At 46.7% G+C, this 24,940-nt stretch overlaps 1 protein-coding gene across 5 annotated transcripts in view; it reads left to right on the top strand.

The window, feature by feature from the left end:
• Positions 1-24,940, top strand: part of CCDC149 (coiled-coil domain containing 149) — a 441,302-nt gene that overhangs the window by 403,569 nt on the left and 12,793 nt on the right. For all 5 annotated transcript variants that reach the window (XM_086964019.1, XM_086964017.1, XM_086964021.1 and 2 more), the window contains one exon: positions 5,870-5,986. In XM_086964019.1, coding sequence (XP_086820145.1) covers positions 5,870-5,986 — 117 coding nt within the window. The remainder of the gene's footprint in view (positions 1-5,869; positions 5,987-24,940) is intronic.

Genomic DNA, 24,940 nt, shown 5'->3' on the forward strand with positions numbered 1-24,940 from the left:
AGTTCTCCGAGGATTTATCTGGCTCAAAGCCACCTCGAGGTGCGAGGCGGGTGAGCGGGACGATGTGGAGGGTTGCGGGCGATCCGGGGTCTGGAGCAACTCACGGGGCGAGGCGCTGTTCAGCCCTGCGGGACGTACTTCTTCTTAGTACGCCGGGTCACACCTGTGGATCTGGGTGGGGCGTTGCGTTCTTAGGCAGGCGGGTGCAGCACCGGGCCTCCGGTACCGGACGTACTAGAAGCTCTTCTTGAGGTGCGGCACGGTCCTTGGTATGCAGGAGGACAAAGCGAGACAGTCGGGTACGTATCAGCGTACGGACCGTCTGGGGCTATCAGATGCGCTCCGTGCAGATTCCGGCGGGAGAGGGTGAGAGGCGCACAACGCACTCCGTAGCAGGCGAGGTGACAGGAGAGCGGGCGGCCCGGCCCAACGGGGACAGAGCGACTCGAACTCGAGCGGGGCTCTCAGTGGGCGGGGGCGGCCAGACTCCGAGCTATCACGACCTTAGGAGGGGCGAGGGCACCCGAGTCACGGCTCCGGCGAGGGAATAGAACACAAGGGCCCAGCAGCAGACGAGCACAGGCAGAATTGAACCCACTGGTCCTGGGGTTCAGTCCAGGGGGAAAGCTCAGGAGCTTGGAGATTGTTTCAGGCACAAGTCTACAAAGTCCTTTCTGGTCTTTTCCTCTCCTACCCTACGAGAACAGGTAGCCTTGCAATAGTGAAAAACGAGAATGGCTGTAATTCACTATTAGGACATGCCACACACATCAGGGCTTGTCCTACCTTATGCTTACAATGCACCCTGCCTGTGGGCCTTCCAAAGGGGTGACTTATATGAAGTAAAGGGAAGGGTTAGAGGCTGGCAAGTGTGTGCACTTACCCAGCCAGCATGACAATGCCAGACTGCACGCAGGTTCTGCAGTGGCAGACCTTAGACACATTTTACAAGGCGGCTTCTGTGGGTGGTGCAACCCGCGCTGCAGGCCCACTAGCCGTATCGGTATTTACAAGCCCTGGCACTCCAGGTGCACTTTACGAGGGACTGATAGTAAATCCAATAAGCCAATCATCGAAATCAATTACAGGTATACACTTGCATTGGGAGCACTTGCACTGTGGCAATGATTGGCAGTGGCACAGTGCTCTGAGCAGCTAACACCAGCAAAACATCTGAGACACATCAGCAAAAAGTGGAAGGGAGTCTCACGCCAAGGTGCCAGGTCTAACGTAAAAGAACTCAAACTAAAAAACTGAAAATTATGAGTTGAAAAACTAGTTAAAAAATAATTAACTACCTTAGTGGGATTGTTTTATTTAATCAAAAATACATAACTTAAATATGCACTATTGTGTTAAATTAAATGTTTACTAATCCATAACATAATATGAAGCTTTATCTCAATCGCCACATCGCCGTCACCGACGACATCAGGGCCCTGCTGGACAACGGCGAAACTGCAGCCCTCATCCTCCTGGACCTCCCAGCCGCCTTTGACACAGTTTGCCACCGCACCCTACGCACCCGCCTCCACAACGCAGAGATCCGAAACAAGGCTCTGGAATAGACCATTTCGTTCCTCTCTGACAGAACCCAGACTGTCTGCCTCCAGCCTTCTTGATCCAAAGCCTCCAAGATCATCTGCGGCGTACCACAAGGATCCTCCCTCAGCCCGACACTGTTCAATGTCTACATGGCACCTCTCGCCCACGTAGCCCAACTGCACAACCTCAACATCATCGCCAAAGGCACCTAGCTGATCGTCTCCCTCACCAAGGACCCCGTCACTGCCAAAACCAACCTCCACGAAGGAATGAAGGCTGTCGCCGAATGGATGAAGAACAGCCGACTGAAGCTGAACTCTGACAAGATGGAGGTCCTCATCCTTGGCTCCACCCCCTCGGCCTGGGACGACTCCTGGTGGCCGACCTCTTTGGGAGCAGCACCGACACCCACCGCCCACTCACGCAACCTGGGGTTCACCCTCGACTCCACACTCTCCATGACCAAGCAAGTCAACGCCGTCTCATTGTGTTTCACCACACTCCATATGCTCTGCAAGATCTACAGATGGATCCCCATCGAAACAAGAAGACCGGTTACCCAAGCCCTCGTCAGCAGCAGACTGGACTACGGAAACGCCCTCTACACTGGAACCTCAGCTAAACTTCTGAAACGACTACAACACATACAAAACGCCTCTGCACACCTAACCTTGCCACAGCCACATCACACCCCACCTAAGAAACCTGCACTGGCTCCCCGTCAACAAGAGGATCACCGTCAAGCTCCTCACCCATGCACACAAGGCACTCCACAACACCGGAGCGGCATAGCTCAACAGACGACTCACCTTCTGCACCCTGAACCGCCAACTCCACTCTGCCGACCCTGCACTCGCAACCGTCCCCCGCATCCGAAGAGCGACCACCGGCGGCAGATCGTTCTCTCTCCTCGCCACCAAGAGCTGGAACACCCTCCCCATCCACCTGCGGCAGACCCAGGACCTACTTACCTTCAGGAGGCTACTCAAGACCTGGCTGTTCGAGCAGTAGCAGTACCCTACCCCTTCCCCCCACAGCGCCACGAGACCCTCCCAGGTTGGCTTTAGGGAAGGCATCGGGACTGTAGATCAGTGCCTTAACTTGCATATCCTTCTAGAAAAATATACTAAAGCCAAAGGTGGTAGGATGTTTTTAACTTTTGGAGATCTTACATTTGCCTTTGACTGTGTTACCCACAGTAAGTTGTGGCAAATTTAAGAGCGTTTGGGAGTGGCGGATAATATTATTCAATTTCTCAGGAATTTATATAACGGTGCAAGGGCCTCGATTAGATATGGAAAAAATGGTGAATGCACCAGGATGTTTAGCATTGCTAGGGGTGTACGGCAAGGATGAGTCCTGGCCCCATTTTTATTTACTATCTATATTAATGATTTAGAAAAAACTTTGCTGCAGGAATGTCAGGACATTCCACTGGCATCCAATCGTTCAATACCAGCATTAATTTATGCTGATGATGCAGTATTGATGGCCAGGACTCCACTTGCAATGCAAAAAATGATTACATCATGTTCTACTTTTATGACCAACTTGGATATGAGAGTCAATTCCACAAAAACTTTTTGTATGAACTGTGGTTCGTGTACACTTAAATTAAAGAAAACAATGTATATTGACTCCAAACCGTTAGATTTTACTCAAACTTTTCCCTATTTGGGTATTTTGTTTGATTGTTCTGGTTGATGGTGCAACGCAGTAAAATCCAGGCAGCTGTTTTTAAAATCTATCATGGCGCTTAAATCGTTTAGTAAGAGAATGGGAAAGAAACCTATTAAAGAACTTTTATGTATTTATAAAGCAAGTTGTGTTGCAATTGCTACATACGGGGCGGGAATTTGGGGGAATACAAATGTGACTATCCTTCAGGTAATAGAAAATAATTTTCTAAGATATTTGCTTTCAGTACCGGACAGTGTGTCCACCCTTAATTGTCCTACTGAACTCGGACTGCCGTACTTGGAAGATATTGTTACGGTGCAGCTGGTTCTTCTGTGGCACATGGTTTGGACCACAGAAGAATGTTCTCTTAATTGTCTCATTCTGGGGGACGCTATAAATCTTGATTGTGCCCATAAGATGAGATGGTTACAGTATATTAAGACATTCCTTGGGAATATTGGTCTCTCGAAGTATTATGAAGATCCCTCAATGATGAGTCTGATCTCAAGGAAAGAGCTGAAAAAATTATGTATAACTTACCTGGACGAATATAGGGAAAATGTGAAGCTCAATAAAATATCTGTGATTTCACATCAATTGATATTGACTTGAAATGTCGCCCAACCATACATTAATCTACAAATGAGAGACTTTGAAAGGTTTTTGTTAATCCGTCTTAGATTTGGTATTTTATTCAGGTTGCTAAGTTTCCCCATTGTGAACGATTGGTCTAGGTTAATCATTAAGTGTCCCTGTGACGATTTGTCTGATCAATCTGACATTCACATTTTATTTTTTTGTAAGTTTTATACTATTCCCAGGAAAAGGTGGATACTGCCCATTTTAAAGTAATCGAAATTTTGGAAAATGTCGACCTGCTTTTTTAGCAATCCAGAGGTTAGATAACATTTTTACTGTCGCATCCCTCTCGGCTTTTCTTAAAAATGTTTTTATTTCATGGAAATCAATAACTATTTAAAGCGTAATTAGTTAGTTATTTGTATGAAATTTGCATGAAGCTGGATAGCTTGATTTTTATTCTGTATTGTATATTTACTTTATGTTTAACCCCTTCGATGCTGATGATGAGCTCAGCTCGTCATCAGCCACAGGTGGCGTGTGCTAATGACGAGCTGAGCTCATCATGTAACATTGCTTTTTGAATGGTGCAGCACAGCACAAAAATCACCGCAGCAGCGATGCGGTTAATAGATGATGTGATTTTATTGTACTTTTATGGTTATTGTGCATTATAACCGAATAAACTTATCTGACTGACTGACTGAGTAGTGCGCTTTATAAATGCCCTGATTGATTGATTGAATGGTGACCGCTTGGGTCCATATGGTGCATCCTATCTTCGTAGCCATGTCACACTGCATGGCCTATCATCGAATCCCAGGAGTGCAACCCCTTTAAGTAGACAGGCCGTCATTGGTGCTTCTGAGGGATGCTTTTGGAAGGTCTTTACTCATGTGCCATACTATTTTAATTCCCACGGAACAGGAAAAAGCACCTGCCAAGCAGGGCGTTCTTATTGTTTCATCCGCCCGGGTCCCCGTGAACTCCTGGGAGCCTCTGGCCGCGCTGCAGCGTTGATCTCGGTTCCCGTTATTTAGTTCTCCCACAAACTGCTTTGTTTTCTTGCGCTTTTGGAAATAAAAGCTGGCAGGCCTTCTCCCGGCCACGCTGCCTGCCTTTAGCGCCTTACTCCCCCACCGAGGTTGCACACCTCTGCCACGGCCCTCTCTAGCACCGCGTGTGGGGGACGGGGTGACCCAGGGGCTGTGCCAGGTAGCCGTGGTCTTGTGAGAAACAGCAGAGCTGAAGGAGGCCCGTAGGAGGGCAGGATGCAGACAGTCTGAACTAATAACTTGATGGTCATGAGCGCTTGCTGCTTCGTAGAACTGTAAATTACATGAGTTACTGTTACCCAGCTCAATAATTCTCATTACATCTGCATAAAAAATGACAAGCATTTGCAGTGCAATAGGTCTCGCATTTATGCAAGTTTAAGCTATTGGCATTGTAAATGACAATGCCTTTTATTTATGTTTTAGAAAACGAAAACAAAAATAAAAGGCATTGTTATTTGCAATATCAATAGCTCAAACATGCATAAATGCGAGACCTGATGCATCGCAAATGCTTGTATACAGGGAGCATTCGCTCTGTGGCACTGATTAGCAGTGGCATGGTGCCCAGAACATCTACATCCAGTTAACATACAAGACAGGAAGAGTAAAAGGGGAAGGGAGACCCGCACCAATGATGCCAGGTCTAACAGTGGCCATGTTTGGTATAACAAAAATATAGTTAACGAAGAGCAATTGAGATTTTCAAATGTGTGATTCAGGTATATAACTCATTCTTGTGTACAAACTACGCAAATCAGTTGGTCTATGACTTTTCTTCAGATAATCTTAATTCAGAGCAAAGTTAGGGCTTGTATTGAGCGTTAAACAAAATATTTTGAAGAAAGTATAATTCCATTATGACATAAATTGCTTGGATTTCATTAATGCACACGGTAGTCAAATATTATGGGAATCATTTTTATGTTTATAATTATGCATGCTTTATTTGTGTGAAGTATTTAGCACTACAGATAATAGAAATTTCAATATATGTTTTACTGTGACAGGAGGAAGAGACACGATCACATTAATGGATCCTACACTTCCGGTAATGCAGAGGCCAAAGTCACCACTGCTAGCAATAATTGACAAAAATCCTCAGCAGAAAATGCAGAGCCATGAAGGTAAGTAAGATAGTTTTCTAAGTATGCCTGCAGTCATGCCATTCTTGTTGGGCCAGTTACAGATACCTTTTATACGAGGAAACAATTGTATGTAGTTTTGATGAAGTAATAGTATATGTAGCAAGACACTACAGCAACAGTGCTCTCTGAATATGGTGTCCTCAGCCCACATTTCCATAAGCTGTTGAATGCAGTCACTGTTCTCCATTAAATCAAAACTGAATCTGAGGTAAAGGGACAAGACTGTCCGTCTTGAAAACATTTGTTTCAATAGAAAACAGTCCATCTCGTGTATGCATCAGATATCTGTTGTCCCACTAGTGGAGGAGGTAGTGTTAGTGTCATGCCTGGTTATATAATGCACTATTCAAATATTTTTAGGCATGTTGGTTTATATGTTTTTTTATAGGCCAATCATTCCTCATAACCTCAGTCCACCGGAGTACCATGATACTTCATACAATTCCTTGTATGTATTCCATCATGAGATATGTATTTGCTCTGCTGTTTTATGTCATGACCACATGTCATCTTGTAATTATTTTGAAGTGCTAATTACAGACAAAACATCACCATAATAATGAGCGAGGCCTTTTCCTTAAAAAAGACTGTATTAAGTGTTCTCCTGGCCCAGTGACCGCTTTAGCTGTTCGTAAGAACTTCTGGAAATAGCACTACAATAAATGAAGGGGTTTGGGGTCACTCGCCTACTTTGTTGTAGAGTGGGGCAATGGGTTTGCCCCGTTATTCCATTGAGAAATTTCAGGGGCTAGCAGTGTGAGTGATGGCAATTTGCATGTTCACATCTGACTCCTCATCTGAGTAGTAACAGGCAGAGTCTCCTGCTCAGCTGTTGTAAGAAATCAATAAGCTTAATCATTACCTGGAGTGCTGTTCAATAAAAAAGGAACAGAATGCTGTAGGATTTTTAGGGGAGTCCCTCACCTAAGATGGCTGCTGCATCATTATATGACATAATTACCATAGCAAATGAGCCGATTGCCTTAATCAACACATTGCTCACAAAGGAGTTCACTAAAAAATGTAGCTTCACTTAACTTCTTAATCATTTTATCACTGAGATCAATTTCCCACCTAGGCACTTATACAAAAGACCCAGCAGGGAACGCTTTTCATTTAAGAAGGCTGCTGTTTCATGACCTAAGAAAATGCTTTAACATTTTTCAGAGTTGAACTTCAAGAAGTAAGGCTCATTTCTGATCTAAGATGCAGAGAAATCACTTTACTTTATCCATTGGAGTATTACAGTGGCTACATACCAAAATGAGATCCTACTTCTAAATTCTTTGTTTTACACAAATCCGTTGGTAGTCATGCTTTCGGCTATCTGATTTATCTTACAGCCTGCTCATGCTTTAAGCAGCCTGCTCATGTTTGACACTCCATTACCCAGAATTCCCTGCTTGCTGCTTCATCTCCACCCCTGCAGGCCAAGGGTGGGTGGAGGAATTCAGCTCACCTGTGGCTGGCTGCTGCTAGCCTTCTCACAACTGTTGCATGTAATTACTGTGAGCTGTTTTAAGCTCCAGCTGCCTTCAGTCCAGGCTTGGTCATTGTAGCTGTTTTCCAGTGAGACCAGTCGGTGTTCCTGAGATTTTGCTATTCCTTGATTTCTGAGCTATAGTTAATCCTTGTTCCATGATTCGTGACCTATAGCTATTCCTTGTACCTGAATTAGCATTGCCTGCAGTGCAACCTTGTTTCCTGAGCTGTAGGTAGTCTTTGTTCCTGTTCCTGGGGTTCAGCTATTTCTATTTCCCGATTTGCACTGCTTGCAATGCTCTCTTGGCTCCTTATTTCCTGAGCTGTAGCTATTTGCCTGTTTCCTTGAATTGGCATTGCCTAGCGGGCCACGAGGTTGTGGGAACAAAGCTCCTGGTGTTAGGCTCAGGGCAAAGGGGAATCAGATTTAGCACACAAGGTGGAGCCACACTGGGGCAGCCGGGTGCAGGGTGCTGTTTTGGCGATGGGTGCCCTGTTGTTTTCAATAGGAGTTGCCAGTTTTGGATTTTGGCTGCAGGCTCGGTCCAAGAAGACTTCCACAAGGAACCAACAGATGGACAGGTAAGTTGGAGAGCTCGGGACGTAGGTGCACCCTGGCTTCTTTTCTCCAAGGCACAGGGCAGATGGGTGCATGGGTGTCTTTTGAGGTTGGATTTCACCTTAGGGGCCACTCACGTTGGGAGGGGGTCTGTGTGCAGAGGCTGCAGGAGACATCGGGGAGTCCTGGAGGGGTTAACCCTTGTTGGTCTCTGGAACACTGGAGGACCTCGCTGGGACTGGTGGGCTACCCGGCTTTGGACTGTAGGCATCGGGTGCAGTGGTGGTTCCAGGTGTTGAGTTTCTTTGTCCTCAGCAGGCTCAAAGTCTGTCTTGGGAGTTTCTTAGGAACAGCGAGATCCAGACTTTGTTGAAGGAAGTCAGTCCTCCCAGGGTTCTGGAGGTGGCTGGCCACAGGACAAGGTGACTTTTGGCACAGGATCTCTGGAAACTGCAGACGGGCCTGTAGGGCTGGGGCCAAGTCAATTCTTCTCAGCAGTCTCCTCTCCTGGGCATCTTCTCTTGTCCTTCTTCGTAGCTGGCGGGAATCTGCCTTCCTGGTTCAGGGCTTCCCCCTAAATACCGTATTTAGGGGGCGTTTTAGGGTTCTTGAGGTCAGTAGCCAATGGGCGACTGACCTTAGGGTGACTACACCCTTGGTGTGCTCCCCCCATGTGGGGAATTGGGCATAATCCCTAATCCTGATTGGAGAGTGCCTGTCATCAGCAAGATGGCGGGCACTGAAGAGTGGGCTTCGCTTCGCCTCCCCAACCTGAGGGGTGGGGTTGGCAGAGGTGGGCACACCTTCTGGGCTGCTCTAATTTTTCCTCCCTGTGTTCCAGCAGAAAAGAAGGGGAAACAGGAAGGGGTCCTGCTCTTGATAGCGGGAGAGGCTGGGTGTCGTGTTATAAAGGCGGCAAGGCCTTTGAAGCTCCCCTGCCACAGATGGCTCTTCCTGTCCTGGGGGAGGTGTGACTCCCTCCGCCCAGGTAAAGGTTTTGGTTCTGGGCTCAGGGAGCAATGGCACCCACCCCAAGGGTCCAGAAACGTATATTGTGGTGGCAGTCTGGTGTTTAACAGTCAGGTAACCCACCAGAGGCTGGTCGTTTTTCAGGGAGCATCTCTAAGATGCCCTCTGAGTGCATTGAATAATAAATCCACATTGGCATAAGTGTGGGTTTATTATGCTGGGAGGTTTGCTACCAAACTTCCCAGAATTCAGTAAAACCATTATGGGGCTGTGGAGTTCGTAATGCTCTTTTATGGCTTTACTTCACTTACAATGTCTAAGAATGGACTTAGACGCTGTAGGGGTACAGTGCTAATACAACTGTACCCTCACCATTGGTATAGTGCACCCGGCTGGAGGAGTGACTTGCCTATACCATATCAAAACCAAAGGGAATGATGGACGGAGTGTTGAACATTGCAAGCACTCACCCCCAGTCTACTGATCTGGTTTTAATCCATCATCATTCTTTAGTTTACTCCACCACCCCAGTTCAGACATGGCTATATGCAAATCAGTCTGATCCTGTTCCTCATGGGAACACTCCAGCCCGAACTACCAAGCCACGTCTTCCCTGGACCAGAAACAAGCATCCTGGGACTGGTTTCGGGCTCACAGCACTCATCAGCCAGGCTACCTTTAATCCGGTGGCAAAGTGAGCAAGGGACCCACGTCTGGTCATACCCTGCCAATTTAGGGCGAACAAAGCTAAACCAAAGGGGATTATGGACGGAGTGTTGAACATTGCAAGCACTCTTCCCCCAGTCAACTGATCTGGGTTTAATCCATAATCATTCTTTTGCTGAATCCGCCAGCCCAGTTAAGACATGGCTATATGCAAATTAGTCTGGCCCTGTGCCTCATGGGAACAGTCCAGCCCGTACTGACAAGCCATATCTTCCCTGGACAGGAAACAAGCATCCTGGGACTGGTTTCGGGCTCACAGCTTTAGGCAGTGGGTTGCAGGCATGGCACACTGTACCATGTCGACTCTTCATTTTTCTCTGCACCAAAACACGCAGCCCACAATGGCAGTGTGTGTATATGTTACGGTAAAGGACCTCTAAGAGAGGCACAATATGTTCTGCCGCCCTTAGAGGCCTTCCCTGGTCACAGTGCCATTGGTACCTATGGTACCTTTTACAAGGGACTTTCATGTGGCCAGAGAACTACCAATTGGTGGTACAAAGGTACAGTTTTGGGAAGGAACACAGGCCCTGGGAACCTGATTGGCAGGGACCCAGGACAAATCAAGTCAAAGTGCATCAGGCAGCATCAGGCATCTGGTAAAAAGTGGGGGGGGTGTCTGCAACAGAAACCCAGCTTCCTACACATGGGGAAGGCTTTATTAAACGTAATAGTCTATTATCTTTGCTATGGAGCTACCTTGCAATATCATTCAAAGTAAGTGGGACGTCCTCTTGCAATGCCTTTTATTTTTCTACAGGGAGCTGCGAACCACCACTAGTGACGCTCATTGTGCTCCTGGCAAACTCTTTTGATGCAAATGGAACCCTTGGTTCAACTTGAGATAGTAGAACTTCTGCAGGACCTGTTTGGAGCTGTATCTGACCCGCTCTCCATTCGTGGTCAGCTTGATCTTTCATATTTGGCCCGGTTTAGTGCGACCTCAAGTAACCTTTTAGCGCTATTGACTTCTGAGCACTGTTTTCACATTTAATATACATAAATTCATATCTCATCTTCTACTGATTGGATTGCTGTCATTGTGGTCTTGTTTTAATCAGAGAAACACTATCTATTGTTCTCAACTGGTGTTACTGTAATTTAAGTGTTGCACGAATACTTTACACATTGCCTCTTAAGTCAAGCTTGACTGCTCTGTGCCAAGCTACCAAAGGTGAGCACAGGTTAATTTAGGGTGTGTATCTGGCTAACCCTGACTAGAGTGGTGGTCCCTACTTGGACATGGTACATACCTATGCCAACTAGAGACCCCATTTCTATCACACGCCTTCCCACCTTATTTTCAGTGTGTGAGTCATAACAGTTATCTTGTGTATATTGCACAGTCTGTTGGCAGTACTTTAAGTGGGATATAAAAAGTGGGCAGGGGCTCTGACAGGGTTTTGGCCTACGAAACGTACCTAGAAACCACCACAAGAGGCATGCACCATGCAACAGTGTGATAGGACGCAAATGAAAAACAGTCTTGTGCTTTCATAGTTTTTCTTAATAAAGAATAGCTGAAGTGACTAGGCAATACAATATGTATTAAACATTTATAATAAACATTTATACGGAGGCATAAGCAATAAAACAAGTCACAAGATAAATTTAAAAGTAAGATGTGAAAGTTTAGTGTTTTAGTTGGAAGTAAATAGAAACTTTGGCCCTGGGCACCAGTAGCAAACTAGAGTATCCACCATGCCATTTTGGAAAAGTCTCAATAAGGGAACTTCTGGTTAAGTTGCTGCTTCATTGTATTACAGGGAGGCAGATACAGTAGGTTTTCTCCGGCTGGCGAAAGGCAGAAATAGAAGAGCCTGGTTCAGTTTATTTTAAGATCTGATTGCAGACAACTTTAGTTGTCTCAATGGCTTTGTAGCATCAGTTCTTGCAATAGGAAGTAGAGAGAGAGAGAGTGGGCATTTAGTCAGCACCCTGTGTTTTTTATAGTTTGTCATTGGTGGAGGGGATATCCATCAAGGCCATGGCATTCCGTGGATTTCCCAGTTTGTAGCTATTACGTTTAGATAATAGTGCTCATAGAGTAATTTTGTAAGATTAGACCCAGTTTGTGCGCTAGATGTATTTACCTTTATGGCATTTTAATTCCTGTGTAATAATTTTTTGTCTTTAATATTTGGGTGCCTTATACTGTAATACGGACAGAGTGCTATTCACCAATCACCCCTGGATGCCCATTTGTTTGACTTTGCTCTCAAGGTGACATGTTGAATTCACAGGGTTTTTTGTTCACAAAGTAAAACTGTGCAAGTACTTAAGCGTTCTTTAAGATGGAACACAAATACAGGCTCTTTGTTAAAAGTATCTACTATGCAATATTAAGGCGTGTGTGCTTTTTATGTTCACCACTTACAATGCTAATTTCAGCTTCTGAGTCCTTTTCATAAAACTCTTATTTGAATATTCTGGTTTGTCCTGTTAATGCAGTCTGATCACAAATGGGCCCTACTCACAGCTTCCAAATTGTTGTAGCCTAAGTTGTTGTTCCATTGTGGGATTTTCTTTCTAGGGCCGCTGGGGGCAGCACACAGAAAAGTGCCTACCTCTTTCTAAACAATGCCCCAAGCAAAACATCAGTCCTTTTGTCTTTGCCAGTTCTTGTTTGACTTTGCCAGGTCTTAGCCTTGGCATGCCCTGGCCTACCAAGACCCTCCTTACGAGTTGAATAGAAAGTGGGCCAGATTTTCCCCACCCCAGAGTTAATAATACCGGTCACACCAGGGTGGGGATTTTCCAGCCCATTATGAGTTGGGCCCTGAGGGCCCTCTAAGAAATTAGGAACTACCAGGGCAATCCATAATAGTGGAGTTGAAGGACTGGGTTCTTTTGGACCCAGCGGTGCCAGGGCACAACACCTGAAACCTTCGTGGGTAACCTGCTCCGGCGTACAAGTCACAGAGACACGGGACACTTCCTTCGGCGTCAAAGAGTCAAGGTTTATTTACTGCAGGGAACACAGAAGTCACGACAAGTACACCACGTGCAACTTGGGGAGACTGCTTCAAATTGGTTTTGTGGATCGCTCCTTTTATACAGTTTTTACCCATAGGCTAACATTGAACACAAAGGTTTACAACTCAGTTCCCACATCTAGCTCCCAGAGGGGTCGCTTTGGTCGCTTTGAAACATACAAGGTCCGGAACATAAGTGCGGAAACATTTGGCGGTTCCCAACTGTAAAAACCCATCTTCCCACCATTAGCAAATTCCAATCAGCAGTAAAGTAGATCGAAACAGGAACGAAGACAGGTGCAGAGGAAGACGGAGACAGTGGGGAGATCGGAAAGGGTGTAAAAGGGGAGGTGTCGGGAAGCACGAGATACAAGCATCAAAGGGACGTGCCTAATGAGATGCACGGCTGAGACAATAAGTCCGTGCGGCAAGATGAGCCTCGAGCGGCGCCATCTGCCTTACAGTAGCAACCCCCTCGTCATAAAGACACTTTCAAAGGACATGTGTCTTCCGCAAATATCTTGGGAGTCCCAGGGTCGCGAAGCGGACAGCGTCCGTTCGCTGACTACTTGAGGGCAAGAGACAAAATGGATGCCGTATCTAAGATGGAACCCGTGGGTACAGATGAGAAGCCCACGTAACAAACGAACGGTTTAAGTTAGCACAGCGAAACTGCGCACACTTACTAAACTCGTCATTTGCGGTTCATAGATACTAGACTCAACCATATTCGTGCGAGTCGAAAACACCACTTACATTGTCACGGAACCTCAGACGCTCCTTTTGCCCTCATGTAGGCAAGCACTAGTCGGAATCATATTCGATATTCATCAGACCATCAAGATGTCGTTGTAGCATAGCTCTGTCCGACCGAGTCCCCTTGGTAACAGGTGGTTGTCTCATACACGTTGTAGCACAGAGGCCACATAAGGCAGGACCACACTGCACACAAAGGCAACACGTGAACAGGAACACTACCACAACCCCGATGATCATCAGAATCTTCCAACCCCAAGTCGACATCAGGCCCCAAAACCAACCGAGTAACGTCCAATCCCCTACATCCACGTGTATGGATTCGGAGATCTTATGCAACTTCGAGATGGCTTGATAGACAGTAGGAGCATTATCAGGTATGAAAATGCAACAGCTCGAATGGATCACTTTACATACCCCACCGCGATCTGCCAAAACGACATCTAAAACCATACGGTTTTGCAACGTCATAAGTCTCTCCGCCTGAAGTTCTGTGGTGATATTACCAAGGGCACTGGCAGTAATGTTAGCTGTCGATTCTACCACTCGAGTCAAATGTCTCAGGTTCCTACTATTAACCATAGGTCCCCAAAACGGGAGGAAACCCTTGAAAAAGTCTCCTGCCTCTTGACCGGCAGTATCCTCTTCGCTAATTACGCCTCGTACAACTCTAGTCTTATGGTAATCGGCATCTACAGTGAACGTCGGAGGCAACAGATTTGCAACAAAACATGAGCCCATGAAGTCTGAGGGCAACCATGTATATGCACGATCATGACAGATGAAGTACGTACCCTTGGCAGCCAGAAGCACAGGGGTCGGGGACATTGACAGAAGGTAACTTTCAGTGCAAGCACTTACTCCAAGTGAGGCTTGCGAACCACGACCCACAAGACAAAAATTACCAGTGTGGGGTACGACCCATATTGGAGACGAGCTTTTAAGCTGCTTTTCATTAGCGAACATACTATATTCCCCTCTACTTAGGACCCTATAGGCCTGTACCTCTTCTTTAGGGATGAGAAAAGCATCATGGATCTCATCTTCCAAATCCTGTATGGCCATCGATAGCACCCATTGATACGAGGTAGGACCAGGTTTGGGGGAACGTTCTGGAGAGGGGTGGAAACCTAGTGCGCTTCGAAGCATTGTTTGGTATGCTCGAGCTGACCCTTGGGAACTATACGGCAGTACCAGATATGGAATTCCCTTACCCGTAGTATGTGGCATCAACCCACACACCCAACAATTAGTAGTGTTAACCACTAACTGATGCTGATGGAGGAGCTGGATAAAGGAATTGTTGCGGAATTCCACACGTCTAGCTTGTTCGTGTTCCGGTAAAATGTGAAAGGAATGAGGAGAAACAGTAGAAGTAATAGAAGTAAGGTTAGGGTAAGGAGTAGAAGTAGGGGTAGGAAGTAAAAAGTAAGACATAGCATAATACACCCCACCCGCCAAGAATGCAGAAGCAGTTAAAAACAGTACAAACAATTGGAATACAACACATTTAGTACGACTGAGTTTCTGCAGTTCGACTCTGTACGCCTGAGCTCCTTCCAAATCGTTCAGCTTCGAAAATGCCATTTCCCTACGACCGTCCGCAACGTTTCTTGACGCACTTCGTTCTGTGCAGCAATAGTCAATTCCCAGGAGTTCCTAGGAACCGACGGCCTTTAACCTAGCGTCAAGACCTACTGTCCAGAAGGAAGTACGCGCGCGGCCCTACGGCCCTCAATACACAATATGTATTTTATTTAGCACAAAAGTTCAGCTGAGGAAGGAAAAAGATGCAAGGAAAAAAATCTTAATACATGTACAAAACAATTTTCAATGATACGAATTGTTCAAAGTTGATCAGGGGAAACGAGGATATTTGCAGGTATCAGTTTCAGCAAAACAAGAAAAAAATTTATTTGTCCTTAGTATGAGAACGCAAAGAATATCGATGTTTTCCGGGACGTGTCTGCTCGTCGAACAAAGGATCCGTTGAAGAGACAGCGTCCTGTTGATCAATTGGTTGATTTGATCTTGAGTCTTTTGCTGACAATGTTCCAACAGTGGCTTTCTGCTGCGCTGAGTGTTCACCAACCAGCTGTGCGTCGCTAAAAGGTACAAACGCCGGCAATGTCTCTGCTTCTGTTGACGCAATGCCTTTCCTCACCCACGGGTCTGCCGGCAAAGGAATAGGGACTCGTTTACAATGGGTAGCATGTACCCAATTCTTCCGCCCCTCGAGACGAACGGCAGTCCTCGTGGCCAGGAGCACCTGGTAAGGTCCAACAAAACGGGGGTCCAGATTCTTCTTGCGTGAGAAGTTACGGGTGACTACCCAATCACCCGGCTGGAGCTGGTGGCCTGGACCCTCCGTCTGCGTCGGCAAGGCGTCGTAAACCTGTTGATGAATCAATCTCAGTTTAGCAGTCAAGTCATGTAAGTAGTCAATCAACATCGGATACTCAAGATCAACGAATATTCCTGGCCTAGGAACCCCCCACACATTCGCAGGACGGCCGAACACTATTTCATAGGGACTAAGCCCTAGTCGGGAGTGTACAGTCGCCCTAGTTGACAGTAATGCTAGAGGCAAAGCGTCAGGCCACGAAAGTCCAGTCGTAGCCTGAATCTTTGCTAGTTTTAGTTTAAGGGTACCATTGTAACCTTCAACCAATCCAGCCGACTGAGGATGATTGGCACTGTGGAATTTTTGATTAATTCCAAGGCCCTTACACACACTCTTCATCACACTTCCAACAAACTCACTTCCGTTATCTGACCACACGACTCTAGGCATTCCATACCGAGGAAAGTATTCCTTCAGTAGGATTTTCGCAGTAGACAAAGCAGTATTATCTTTGAGGGGATAGGCCTCGATCCATCGGGAGAATGCGCAAACCACAACCAAAACGTATTTCAGGTTATTGCATCGCTCCATATGGATGAAGTCCAATTGGATCACCTCAAAGGGATACGAAGGAGGAGCAAAACTGCCAGGGGGAGTTGGGGTTCCTTTGCCAGGATTGTACATTATACACACCATACAATTCTTCACCAAGCGTTCAGCACACTTCGTAATGCCATCATTCTTCCACACAGCAGCCAACAACTTGCAAATACCTTTCGCGCTAATATGTGCTAACCCGTGTGCCATTGTCACAACGGCCAGTACATACGCATCAGGCAACATCCATCTTTTCTGATCTGACAAATCGATCCAGCAACCATTCGCATCCAACCTTCCCGTACTTTCTTTCCATTTCAGCTTTTCAGTGTCAGTGGCCTCATTCTGTATTGCTTTCACACTCTCTATAGTATCCTCACACATACTTGATTCTGTAGGCCACCTAACCGAACTCGTCACATACATTCGAGTGCTAAGGTTCCGGGCAGTCTCCTTAGCAATCTCGTCTGCGAACGCATTACCACGACCAACATCATCCGTCACTTTACGATGCGCACTACACTTAACAATTGCAACTTGAGCAGGCAAAGTCAATGCATCCAAAAGATCGTTCACGAGCTGGCCATGCTGTATTTTCGTGCCATGCGACGTGAAGAAACCACGCTCTCGCCACAACCGTCCAAAGCTATGCGCTACACCGAAAGCATACTGGCTATCGGTGTACACATTCACACGTTTACCTTTTGCTAATATACATGCTCTAGTAAGAGCAATCAGCTCTGCAGCTTGGGCAGAATTCTGATTCAATCTCGCAGTCTCAACAACAGTATTCAACGTCACAACAGCATAAGCAGTAGTCACATCACCATTCGGCAATTTAAAACATGACCCATCCACATACAGGGTGCCGTCAGGGTCTTCCAATGGGGTGTTTTTAAGGTCCACTCGACCTTTTGTTTCCTCCTCTGTACGCAAGTAGCAGTCATGTTCTGCTACTTCATCTGACTCTGCACTAATCGGTAACAAGGTTGCCGGATTTAGGACATTACAACGTTTTATCTGAATGTGGCTTGCCAAGAGCGTCAATTCGTACCCAGATAACCTCGCACTCGTCAAGTGCTGAGTTTTCGTTCGATTCAAAAGAGTATCGACTGCATGCGGAACCATCACCGTAAGCATATTATCCATGACCAATCCTGCTGATTGTCGGATGGAGACCGCAGCTGCCGCAGTTGCTCTCAAACAACTCGGCAATGCTCTAGCTACTGGGTCTAAGGTCGAGGAAAAATATGCACATGGACGTTGCTTACCACCAAAAGGTTGCGTTAAGACACTCAACGCACAACCTTCCCTCTCGTGAACATATAACGTGAACGGCTTGCTGTAATCAGGGGTACCTAACACAGGAGCCGAGCACAATGAATCACGTAATTCAGAAAAACTTTTCTGACATTCTTCTGTCCATGGTAAAGGAGTCGAAACATCCTTGCACGTAAGAGCCACCAATGGTTTCGCTAGCAATGAAAAATTAGGAATCCACTGCCTGCAGTACGACGTGATACCTAGAAAAGCACGCACATCTCTCTGGGTTTGTGGCACAGCCATTCGCGCAATCGCTGCAATTCTCTCTGGGGTCAATCTCCTTCCCTCCTTTGACAATAAGTGACCTAGATAGGTTACTTCTTGACAACAATATTGGAGTTTAGAAGGTGACACCTTGTGATTTAACTCACAGAGATGTTGCAGCAACGATATCGTAGCAATTTTGCAAATGTCCTGAGTATCAGCAGCCACCAATAAGTCGTCGACGTATTGGATTAAAGCCGCACCAACTGGCAACCTAAACGCATCTAGTTGACCCTTCAAAGCTTGACTGTAAATCGATGGACTTTCACAGTAGCCTTGAGGAGCGCGTTTGAACCGGAAGCTACGTCCACCAAGAGAGAAACCGAAAAGGTCCCTGCTCTCTTCGGCAATCGGGATGCTGAAAAACGCATTTTTCAAATCAATCACCGAAAACCACGAAGCAGTAGCTGGAATCAGAGTCAGTAGCGCCGTGATGTCAGGCACAACAGGGAATTGAGGAACCACAATTTTATTTACCTCCCGTAAATCGATAACAAAACGATAAACAGGCGGTTTGGTAGGATCAGTGCGTTTAAGAATGGGCAGTACAGGGCTGTTGCACACGTTTCCCCGTGTCTCCTCAATAACATCTTTCTCGATCAAATCATAGATGATCGCTAACAAAGCTCGTTCACCATCCAGGGAGATACGATATTGGGGAATACGTGGCAATCGCACATTATCTTTCAACTGAACAACATAAGGGGAGATATCAAGTAGGCCCACATCATTTGGACCCGTCGCCCACAAAGACGCAGGAAGAGAATCCAATTCCGGTGGAAGCTTATCGAGGGACAAATACATGGGAGAGACTACTTTCTCTCCGAACGTAAGCTTTACACCAGCAGGAGAACAATACAAAGTTGCATACAAACGTTTAAGCAAATCCAGACCCAAAAGATTTTCACCACAACCAGTGGTTAAAATCAACGGAGCATCGAGCTCACAAGGCCCAATTTTGAGGGGCAAAGGGCATGAAACTGGATTGCTAACGGGGGCGCCAGAGAATCCAACGGATGTATTTGTTAAGCCGGACAAAGGTGCGCCAGGGAGTTTCGAATGCATGATAGAACTTTTCGCTGCACCAGTGTCCAACAGAAAAGGCTCAACGACGCCCGATGTAGCAACTGCGACGTAAGGCCCTCTCTGATCAACCGGAACTGATACCACTCCCTCTCCTTGTCTTTGGCTGTCCTAGTAATTACTATCGTCAGTTCCCTGATCGACGTAATAATCGTCTACATTGTACTGCGCCGATCGTCCTTGTGATGATCCGCGTTGATCGAAACAGTTATTAGAATTTGATGAATTGTCAGAACGGTCGTTCTGAGCACCACGACCTCTACCACGTGATGCGTTCTGTGAACCACCACGGCCTCCTCTAGACGAATTACCACTATTACGGTCATTTAAAGCAGGACAATCAAATTTAATGTGTCCCTCCTGTCTACAATAAGCACATTGATTGTACCCTAACGAAGATCTTTGGAAAGAGGAATCATTACGCGACTGCGATCGATTCGATTGCGACTGTGATCTATTCTGTTGAGACGCATTCTGATTAGAACGCGGCGGATATGCTTGTTGCAACAACACTTTGGTTTTCAGCTCCTTTGTCTTTTTATCAGCGCGGTCAGTTTCCTCTTTTTCTCTATTTTCGTAATATTGTGCCGTAGCCAGAATCTGAGCTGAGGTAGAAACGGCCCACGCACTTTCTGAATTCTTCAATTTATTGCACAAATCGGGTAATAAGTTCGATACAAATTTATCCACAAACAGCCGTTGTCCACCCTCAGTACCCATATCCTGTCCACTATGATCAACGAATGTTTCCTCAAACCTCGTAAAGAAGTCTGAAACACTCTCATCTTTCTTCTGCTTACAGGCTGACAACTTGTCCCAATTTACCTTCATAGCTGGCATGAGCGTTTTCATTAACGTAATGATCCGCTGGGGAAGAAGTTCAATCAGCTGATCGGGTTTAGTAGCAGCCGCTTGTCCAGCGTCTGCCGCTGTAATAGCAGCCCAATCACCACCTAATTCATTTGTGTGATCTTGGTGACGAATCTTGGCCCATACCGGTTGCGGTACGACATTGCCAAACAACATGTCGATATCGGCAAGATTCATTACCGTAGCATCTACGAGCTGCGATAATTCCTTATAATACCCAGCAGGATTCTTGCGAGGATCGGGCAAAGTTTGTTTCACCTGAAGCACTTCCGATCGTTTCCATGGGAGGTGTATCCACACTCTCTGGAAATGTGCCGCTATTGGGTTATTAACATCGGTATTATCAGCGGGTACCCAAACCGGCGGAACTTCACGCATAGGATATTGGCCAGACTCAGCTTGTTGGCGTTCAAGATCCTCTACAAACAGTGCGTGAGGAATAGGAGCTAGACGAAAAGACAGCAACTGCTCGATAGCACGTCGGACATTAGTATCGACTATCAGTCCGGTTGCGAACTGAAGCCGTAGATTAGACAGGGCGGTCAGCACCTCGTCAGATGCAACGGCCGCTATCTGATCATGTAAAAGTTTACACATTTCGTCAAACACATATCTCTGAGTCGGTATGTTGAATTGACTAAATGTTTCAAGAACAACTCGGGGTGGATTTCTCTGTGGATTGTCCATCCAACCCATCGCCATATTGTAGAGCGCAGCGCGTTCTCTATTAGCAGGGAGCTGGCTACGTCTCTGAGGACCATCAGAACCAGCAGACCCAAAAACAGGTCCGAGCGACTGAAAGAAGTTTGTCGCAATGGGAGAATTACGATTACGGGTAGAGGGACAAGAATAAGACACAGGACTAACAAGAGAAGGAGTAGAAACAGTAGCAACAACAGGGGTTAACAACACAGGAGCAGTAGTGCGAGCAGGAGTATGTGGAAGCGGAGGAGCAGTAGGAATAGAAACAGGCACAGGAGCAGGAACAGTCGGAAGAGCGGGTGCAGGTTGAGGAATTGGTGGAGGAATAACAGGTGGAAGAACAGGTACGGCAGGGACCACAGGAACTGCGATACCCTGTACGTACGGAGGTGGCGACTTCATAAGATAGGACATTAAAGGATCCTCAACTGCCTCTTCCTTCTTATCCGACTCCGTAGGCAAAGCAGGATAGCATTTATCTATGGTCATACGTTGCAACCTCTCAAACACTTCCTTATCCTTATCCTCCTTATCACGCTGAAACTGCTCAGCTTTCTTCACAATAGTAGCAACATTATCTCGCTCACTACGTTTATTCTGTCTGATCTCTTTCTGTCGGGCTTCTTTGCGCCACAACCGAAAGGCATCAAACATGGCCGGCCTAGATTTGCGTTCGAACAACTTTATTTCCAAATTATCTAAGATCGACGCTTCGAAGCTACCGTGAGGTGGCCAACGAAGATCGCCGTCTTTCTTTGTATATTTTATCCAATAATCGTTAAAAGCAATCGGGCCTAGCCCATGTTTGCTATATAGGTCATAAGTAGGAGTTCCTACCGGAGGTATCGGACACGAGTCCTCCAGCAGGGAATCCGCACCACAAGGTCTAAAGCAACTGAACAAAGTACTGCGACCAGGCATCTTGCACGCTAGCCGAGTTTCACAAACTTCAAGGGTTACGGGATTTACCAAGTCCCAGCAAGAACAAAACCCTCGGTCTTTGGCGGCTGCAGTCGTCAAACAAATACAACAACAAAGTACGCTTAGCAAAGTGTCACCGACAAAAACACTCACACAGCGTGTACAACAACAACAAACACTAGTGTTTACAACAAAGACACTCGCTAAAGTGTCTACAACAAAAACACTCGATAAAGTGTTTACAACCAAGGATTCTGGGAGCGACCCACAAATACTTAACTCAAAGATCAATGGCGTCCTCAGGAAGGCCCGTCAATCGTCTCGCTATACCAAGGTCTACGCCAGGCGCCAAAACAGGTCTACAGTCAGGGCAGCAGTCCGTCGCAGCCGTTAGGAGGCGGGAATCTTCGCGGGAAAAGTCTTCGGGCCACTTATTTCGACAACAGGATCGATGAAGCGGGGTGCACCTTCCCTCGGAGATTTCACACGAAGTTCCTCACGATCGTCGGGCTTGGACCGGTACCACTGATGCAGCCCCACGTTGGGCGCCAACTGAAGGACTGGGTTCTTTTGGACCCAGCGGTGCCAGGGCACAACACCTGAAACCTTCGTGGGTAACCTGCTCCGGCGTACAAGTCACAGAGACACGGGACACTTCCTTCGGCGTCAAAGAGTCAAGGTTTATTTACTGCAGGGAACACAGAAGTCACGACAAGTACACCACGTGCAACTTGGGGAGACTGCTTCAAATTGGTTTTGTGGATCGCTCCTTTTATACAGTTTTTACCCATAGGCTAACATTGAACACAAAGGTTTACAACTCAGTTCCCACATCTAGCTCCCAGAGGGGTCGCTTTGGTCGCTTTGAAACATACAAGGTCCGGAACATAAGTGCGGAAACATTTGGCGGTTCCCAACTGTAAAAACCCATCTTCCCACCATTAGCAAATTCCAATCAGCAGTAAAGTAGATCGAAACAGGAACGAAGACAGGTGCAGAGGAAGACGGAGACAGTGGGGAGATCGGAAAGGGTGTAAAAGGGGAGGTGTCGGGAAGCACGAGATACAAGCATCAAAGGGACGTGCCTAATGAGATGCACGGCTGAGACAATAAGTCCGTGCGGCAAGATGAGCCTCGAGCGGCGCCATCTGCCTTACAGTAGCAACCCCCTCGTCATAAAGACACTTTCAAAGGACATGTGTCTTCCGCAAATATCTTGGGAGTCCCAGGGTCGCGAAGCGGACAGCGTCCGTTCGCTGACTACTTGAGGGCAAGAGACAAAATGGATGCCGTATCTAAGATGGAACCCGTGGGTACAGATGAGAAGCCCACGTAACAAACGAACGGTTTAAGTTAGCACAGCGAAACTGCGCACACTTACTAAACTCGTCATTTGCGGTTCATAGATACTAGACTCGACCATATTCGTGCGAGTCGAAAACACCACTTACATTGTCACGGAACCTCAGAGTACTATCCCTCATTTTCTCCATACTTTCTTACAGAAATTTTGTTCGTTTTCAGAAGCTGAAATCTGTGCGAAAGTAAAAAAAAAACAAGCATTTGCAATGCAACGGTTTTCCCTTTGGAAAAGTTAGAGCTATTGGCATTGTAAATGACAATTTTTTATTTATGTTTTCTTTTTGAAAACCGATAAATAAATGGCATTGTCATTTACAATGCCAATAGCTTAATCTCTCGCAAATGTCACACAGACCCACACCCACACAGAGCCCCCCACACACACAGGGCCCCCAACACACACACCCACAGAGCCCCCACACACACACCCACACAGAGCCCTCACACACACTGTGAGCCCCCACACACCCAGACAGAGCCCTCCACACACCCACACAGAGCCCCCCACACACCCACACAGAGCCCCCCACACACCCACACAGAGCCCCCACACACCCACACAGAGCTCTCCCACACACTGCGAGCCCCCCCTCACACACCCACACAGAGCCCCCCCACACACACACACACTGCGAGCGCATCTGGAGGCAAGCAAAGGCAGGTGAAACAAGCAGGGTAGGTGAGAGAGCCCCCCCAGAGAAAAATGGACAGATTAGGATTACAGAAATCAAGCAACATCAGACAAGGACAAGGCAGCCAATTGGAGACTTGGCAATGAGCCTGTGGCAAGCAGGGACAGAAGAGGGTCAAAGAAAGCAAAAACTGCCATGTTTGTGTTCTAGCTACCCCTAAAAGAGAAGAAAGCCAAGAAGGTTCTGATCATGGTCGGCTAAGATCAGAGGTTGGTGGGGACATTACTGTCCTTTTTGTTTAAGAGCTGCAGTCACTCACATGCCAGGCCACTGACCCTGCGCACACACAGAGCTAGCCCTGATTGTACATGTACAGACGAAGAAGCGCCATTTCCCGATTCATTTAGAAGCCTAAGTGGCCCTCTCTGTTAGTTGACACACAAGGGAGAGACCCTGTCTGTTCCTGTGTTAAACATAAATAGGTAGCCTAATTCATATATACACACTGAAGCACCACTCCGCTTCTGAGCACATCCAAAGGTGTCCTTCATGCTCCTCTACCCAGAAGGGGTGGGATGTGGCCTAGTGGCTAGAGCTGCAGCCTGCCGATTTCAGAACAGGAGGGTTTGCAAATGCCCCAGCCCCCAATTACCACACAAGCATATTTGGATATGGATTGTAAGTATGGAACACCCACAATTTTCAACACGTAAATTTGGGTAGGTCAAAAAAAATGTCCTTGAAGTAAGTGGCCAATACACATCAGAACTTGGTGTCTGGTGTGCAAAGCAAGTAATGCCCCAATGTAAACATCATATTGTTTGTTAGGCGAAAACTGCCTCACTTAAATTCCACTCTCAAGAATATCGGATTTTAAAACATGCAATAGTTATCACAATTCCACCTGGTCCACGCACAAATGAAGATCACAGTGCTGCAAGTCCAATAATTGCATGAGGCATACAATGTTGTATTCTGGCAACACATTTTATCTTTCTAATGCAGATGATATCCGTGTGTATGTATTTACACAGTAGTGTGTTACTGCAGCGATTTATGCACAACCTGCAGGGGATGGCTTTCTCCGACTTTCTTCCTAAGACTGATTTAAACAAGCAACGAGGGACGAGCCACGCAAAGACGGCAAACAAAGACGACAGGGGGGCAGGAAAGGCACGGACAGCGGGAGGGGGCGGGAAAGGCACGGACAGCGGGAGGGGGGGGCAGGAAAGGCACGGACAGAGGGAGGGGGGGATTTTAAAACATGCAATAATTATCACAATTCCACCTGGTCCACGCACAAATGAAGGTCGCAATGCTGCAAGTCCAATAATTGCATGAGGCATACAATGTTGTATTCTGGCAACA

This window comes from Lissotriton vulgaris, chromosome 3_2, assembly GCF_964263255.1.
Source record: "Lissotriton vulgaris chromosome 3_2, aLisVul1.2, whole genome shotgun sequence".
NCBI lineage: Eukaryota > Metazoa > Chordata > Amphibia > Caudata > Salamandridae > Lissotriton > Lissotriton vulgaris.